The sequence below is a fragment of the Paramormyrops kingsleyae genome, chromosome 20 (genome assembly GCF_048594095.1).
Source record: "Paramormyrops kingsleyae isolate MSU_618 chromosome 20, PKINGS_0.4, whole genome shotgun sequence".
Classification (NCBI taxonomy): Eukaryota; Metazoa; Chordata; class Actinopteri; order Osteoglossiformes; family Mormyridae; genus Paramormyrops; species Paramormyrops kingsleyae.
This window is the reverse complement of record NC_132816.1, coordinates 15,735,243-15,741,242: the sequence shown is the minus strand read 5'-3', so window position 1 is coordinate 15,741,242 and position 6,000 is coordinate 15,735,243. Positions and strand designations below refer to the sequence as shown.

The 6,000-nt window shown below is 43.2% G+C and overlaps 1 protein-coding gene across 1 annotated transcript; it reads left to right on the top strand.

Annotated features, from left to right (window-relative positions):
• The first annotated feature begins 1,539 nt into the window (after nucleotides 1-1,539).
• On the top strand, nucleotides 1,540-4,556 carry cyp26a1 (cytochrome P450, family 26, subfamily A, polypeptide 1). Its single transcript, XM_023830876.2, has 7 exons — nucleotides 1,540-1,881; nucleotides 2,081-2,305; nucleotides 2,411-2,692; nucleotides 2,822-2,971; nucleotides 3,058-3,192; nucleotides 3,298-3,450; nucleotides 3,900-4,556. The coding sequence occupies exons 1-7, from the start codon at nucleotides 1,693-1,695 to the stop codon at nucleotides 4,236-4,238; spliced, it is 1,473 nt and encodes a 490-aa protein (XP_023686644.1). The 5' UTR covers nucleotides 1,540-1,692; the 3' UTR covers nucleotides 4,239-4,556.
• Nucleotides 4,557-6,000: the final 1,444 nt, after the last annotated feature.

The following is a 6,000-nucleotide window of genomic DNA, read 5'->3' as shown; positions in this document are numbered from 1 at the left end:
TTAATTTACATGATGTAAAAGCCTTGTATGGGAAAATACAAGCGATATATTTTTCTTTAGGTGCAGGTGCGATTGCAATTTCATTTGACGGCTCGGCGACTTTTACATTAACCTACATAAAGTTACGACAGTCACAAGCCATTGGCGTTGGTTAGATATGACTTTTACAGTGCGAATGAACTCCACTTGAACTTCAGGTAGCATCTGGGCGGACTGGGTGGAGCAGGATATGATAGCATTTGAACTATTTCACACTTGTTGGGCGCTGTAAGGCACCCTATTCCATTAATCCCCTTAGAGAACCGCAGCGGCTTGTTTTGGAAAATTTCAACAGGTAAATGGATGGTTTGAGAATGCAGTTCTGCTGAGATTATGCAACATGCCAATCCATTTAATGCGTAGTGCTGCGTATTTACAATGCTCCTGGGAAACCTATCGGTGACATGATTTATTTTCACCGTTAACTACAGAGAAGCAAAGGTGAAATGCAGGGTAGCCCTCCTAGTTGCACCGTCTGACGCGCCAGAAAAAAAGGGAAATCCAAAAATATGTCGCCGTTAAGTTTGGAGACGTTCAGTCTCTTGCTGGAGTAAGGGTGTTTGCGTGCCTTTTCCACATTATGGCCGTCGTAAAAGCACTTCTAAATGCCGTCGGTGGTTCGGAGTGTTTACTTTCCATGTATCGGTAACCTTGATTTGCTCCCTCACTTTTCAAACTGACCCAAGCCTGAACCCGCCATAAGTCCGCAATCGTTCTTTTATATATCGATGAGACTCTGGTATACTTCTGGTTGGCTGCATGACGTAGTAAGATAGATAAATGCCGGGTTAAAATCTAATCTTATAATTGCAAGATTTGCTCCAAGCCAGTTCGTGTTATCAGGCGATGCTTGAGACTGCTAAAAGGGGTGCAGCCCAGAGTGTGCTCACGAGACTATAAAAAAGAATGCTTTAATTTTAAGAATACTGTATTACTGATAAAACTGTACAGATGAACGCTTAAGTATGATGTAAACCACAGAACGTTGCAAAATGATGCATATTTAAACATTTTAGTAAATGGTTAATGCAGTTTAGCGTTACCTGGAACTCGATCAATCCGAATTAAACTATCGACATTAGCTACCTAGATAGAGCAAATAACGCCGGCTGCAGCAAACACGATCGCGCATACAGTCACATTTGCGTACGCAGAAAACATTCATATTTGCACCAGGGTATTTTAAGTAAAAGGCTGAATACCATCTAAATCCTTTAAAAGCTGTCCAATTAAGCCCGCCCTGGGCATTACAGACAGCAGTCAAGCCAAAGTAATGAGTGTAAACTGCGGAATATTTACTACAAAGAAGCCTCGATGCTTCCCATTGTGTCGGAGAATTATCACCTTTTCAAAGTTAAATCCACGGATTGTCTAGCTGCTACGGGAGGTGGTATTAAAATGCGCTCATAACAAATGGTGAGGGATTGCAGGCAGCGTCTCAACCGTGGGCGGAGCGAGATGACACCACAATTAAAGATGAACTTTGTGTGAACTAATTTATCTGACCAAGGTAACAAGAGGCCGAGACCTGGGGAAAGAGTATAAAAGGCCGTATAAACATTGGGACTTACCAGTTGAGGGCAAATACTTGAGCATCTTAGACAGTGATTGCCTGGCAGCCTTAATATTGTAGTCCTCTGGTTTAACTGGAGAATGGGGTTTTACACGTTAGTCGCATCGTTTCTCTGCACTATTGTGCTCCCAATCTTGTTGTTTTTAGCGGCAGTTAAATTGTGGGAAATATACATAATTCGTGGCCGTGATCCAAACTGTCGGAGTCCCCTTCCTCCGGGTACCATGGGTCTCCCATTCCTAGGCGAGACGCTTCAGATGGTTTTGCAGGTAAAAATATCACCTTTCAAAACGCCGATTATATCATAGTGTAATCTGTTCCAGGAGGGCTGCCTTTTTCCTGTGAAATTTGAAGTGCTTTTTAAAAGCGTTGCTTATTGTTGGTAAACTCAGTTCTGAAACTTAATCGAATCGGTTCTGGTAGTTTTAATATGGTTGACGTATATAAATTGTGTTTTACTTTTTCCAGAGAAGAAAATTTCTGCGAATGAAGCGTCAGAAATACGGATTTATCTATAAGACGCACCTTTTCGGCAGCCCCACCGTGCGCGTCGTGGGCGCCGATAACGTGAGGCAGATTCTGTTAGGGGAGCATAAACTTGTTGAAGTCCAGTGGCCGGCGTCTGTCAGAGCCATCCTGGGCTCGGATACTCTGTCCAACGTGCATGGCACCCAGCACAAAAACAAGAAACGGGTACGTAGTAGTGGTTTAGTTTAACAGTGGCCGAAGAGAGTCTCTTATCGAGCCGTTTAACTCATCTTTGACTGTTTATTAAAAAAAAAAATCCCTATTTTGCAGGCGATCCTAAAAGCCTTTTCACGGGATGCCCTGGAGCTATACGTTCCCGTTATCCAGGAGGAGGTGAGATGCGCAGTGAAAGGCTGGCTGCAGAGCGCCTCCTGCGTGCTGGTGTACCCAGAGATGAAACGGCTCATGTTCCGGATCGCGATTCGGATTCTGCTGGGCTTCCAGCCCGAACAAATCAAGACCGACGAGCAAGAACTGGTGGAAGCTTTTGAGGAAATGATAAAGAACCTGTTCTCTCTTCCGATTGATGTTCCCTTCAGCGGATTATATCGGGTAGGTATGCTTTTAAAAAAAAAAAAAAAAAAAAAAAAAAAAAAAAAAAAAAAATTGGAGGGGAAACGCTTATTAGGCTGTTATAGGCACGTGTTGAATTTGACTTTTTTTTTTTTTTAAATCTTGTAGGGTCTCAAAGCTCGAAATTTCATCCACTCAAAAATCGAAGAAAATATTAAGAAGAAAATTCAAGACGGAACCGATGAGCGCAAGCACAAAGATGCCCTACAGCTGTTGATTGAGAACTGCAGGAAGAGTGCAGAGCCCTTGAGTACTCAGGTACGGCAATTAGAAACGAGTGTCTGTCTTACCAGTGACTGTGTCTGTGCTGATCTGTATTAATGCCTCTCTGTTCTGTTCCTTAGGAGATCAAGGAATCTGCCACAGAGTTACTGTTTGGTGGGCACGAGACCACCGCTAGCACTGCCACCTCCCTAGTGATGTTCCTCGGTCTCCATCCTAACGTTGCGCACAATGTGAGACAGGAACTGCGGGAGAAGGTAAAGACATAAGTCAATTAATGTCAATTAGAATTTGACCAGAAAACTCTTGTGTTGGATTTAATTTCCTTGCCTGTGTAATACATGTACTTTTGTGTTCCACAGGGATTAACTGGCATCTGCTGTGAGGAAAGGGCACTGAGCATCGAGCTGCTGGAGCGGCTGAAATATACAGGCTGTGTAATTAAAGAGACTCTGCGGATAAACCCACCGGTGCCAGGGGGCTTCCGTGTGGCCCTCAAAACGTTTGAGTTGAACGTAAGTGGAGCCTTAAAACCAAGACTGCCTTTAATGTGGATGTTTGTGTGGAGTAAATAACAAAATTAATAGGTTTGAGAGCTGCGTTCTTCTGTCTATGGATAGAAGGGTTGGGATTTACACTTTATTTAGCATGATGTTTGTGTCTGAACAGACGTTCTCCAAGAACGTCTGTCCGCTATTGTTCGCCATGACTTTCTCTGAAAGATCAAGCATGAATGAAATGAGTAAAGCTTCATGGAATATGGTTACTGTTTGATCAAGCACCCCCCCCCCCCCCTTGGGGACAGTCTTCCCCATATAAGGTCATGAACTGAAATTCCATGGCTAAACATTTGTGCTTGTCGATATGGCAGTCTCATCACAATCTCCAAATGTCTATCCCACATACTTAATGGATATATACATTTAAAAAAAAAAAAGATGTGTAATGTAATTTTTCTCTCCAGGGTTACCAGATTCCCAAGGGCTGGAACGTCATCTACAGCATCTGTGACACTCACGATGTCGCTGAGGTCTTTCCCAACAAAGAGGCGTTCCATCCGGAGAGGTTCATGACCAAATCCTCGGAAGACACTTCGCGGTTCAACTACATCCCCTTCGGAGGCGGATCCAGGATGTGCGTTGGCAAGGAGTTCGCCAAAGTCCTCCTTAAAATCTTCCTGGTTGAGCTGACCGCAGAGTGTAACTGGACATTGTTGAACGGACCCCCAACCATGAAAACCGGCCCCACAGTTTATCCGGTGGACAATCTCCCCACAAAATTCAGCAGCTATGTTGATAATTAGAGCCCCTTCTCTGGTATACGAGTTGTTCAAGCCATATTTCAACTCACCTGATGGTTTCCGTTTTTACGTCTGACTTGTATATTAATCCTATAGATATTTATATAAACTGTTTAATATTTTTGTAAACAAAACTTAAGCACTACATCATAATAGATATTTCATTTATGTGTATATGAGATGTATATTTGTATTGTAGTTGTATGTTGCCGCTTTCTGTATTTTAATGCAATTTATTTAAATTAGACATTTGTATCTGTTTTATTTAATAAACATTTTTTGGGGGTGGGGGATGAGTACACCCCCCCCCCCCCCTTCCAATCAGTGCTGTATAAATTAGTTGTGAAGTCTCATTATTCAATGAAGTTATACAGGCTTTTTATTGTGCGTGAAGTGAAACGAGATCACACGTAATCAGTTTTGGAGTAATACCATTCATTTTCACAAATGAAAACGATATATTTTAACCTAGGAAAGAAGTGAAACATGAACACTTAAAGGCAATTTAAAGCAAGCACGTGCGTGAGGTGAGTTTTGGCTTTAGTATTCCTCGGTTTGCAGATGACAGAAATTTGGAAATGTTTGTTACCGAAGTCGGGTAAACCTAGCTATTCTTGCTAAGAAACTCTTACATGCGACAATACTAAATAAAATCAGAGGGGGAAATTGCTTTATTTCCATCTCCTTTTGTTTTCAGAAATTGATTAGGCCTATATCTATGTTATCACGAGAGATTACGTATTCTACTATACATAGGCCTATCCCGTTTTTTGGAGGCAGGTTGTGTTCATGTAGAGTATACAAAATCCCATGCGCCAAAACTGACACCGAAATTAAACAGTATGGAGACGTCACAGGGCAAAAGCTTCAGCAAAGGCAGGTGGGAGCTTTGAAGGAGTCGGGCGGGGGCTCCAGTCCGCATCCCGTCCCCATGTGACACCCGGAGAGCCCACGCCGTGCTGCTGGCAGAGGCCGCTTGGCCAGCTCTTAGGGCCGCTGTACCCGGCTGATTTACGCCCTCCATGAAGATCGGAGGCTGACACCTTTATGTCCCTCCCTCCTATCCCCGCAGGTCCAGGCTCCGTGATAGATGCAGCTGAACTTTTCCTCCTATCTACCTTGTAAAGAACGTCTGTCCGCTATTGTTCGCCATCGGTGTGGAAAGACAAAACTTTCATTCTCGAAACTCTCAGTTACCAGCCGCTTTCCCCCCCTTTTTTTCTGGTCTGAATCTGCGAGCATATATGTAATTTATTGTGGCCGAATGAAAGAAGTTTAAAACCCACTTCTCTTTTTTTCGTCCACAGAGCTGAGCGCTGTGCCGAGTAAATCAATGTAATTACCGCTGTTTGGGAGCCGCTTCAGACGCAGCGTTGCCCGTTTTTTGGGCACGGTAAATTGGAGATCCCTGGGGAGAAAGGACGCGCGGCGCTTTTCCCTAAATACAGGGACCCCGCCTGGACAACTGTCACATGGAGACGAAATGCAAAAAAAAAAAAAAAAATGCACACGATTGTTTAACAAAAATTGTGTGCGAGAACTACGACCTGCTGTCCTCTCGGCTTAAATTTTCTTACATTCACTTTTCTTGTTCAGTCCCAGCTCACTGAAACGTGTTCCTCACATACTTGTTGCATGCATTTAATGCCGACTCCTTCAAAAAGAAATATTTCGGTCTGCACGTTATTGAATCACATTGAAAGCATCTATGGAGACTTCTTTGTCACGTGAACCTACATGAAGATTATTAAGTTATCCGATACTG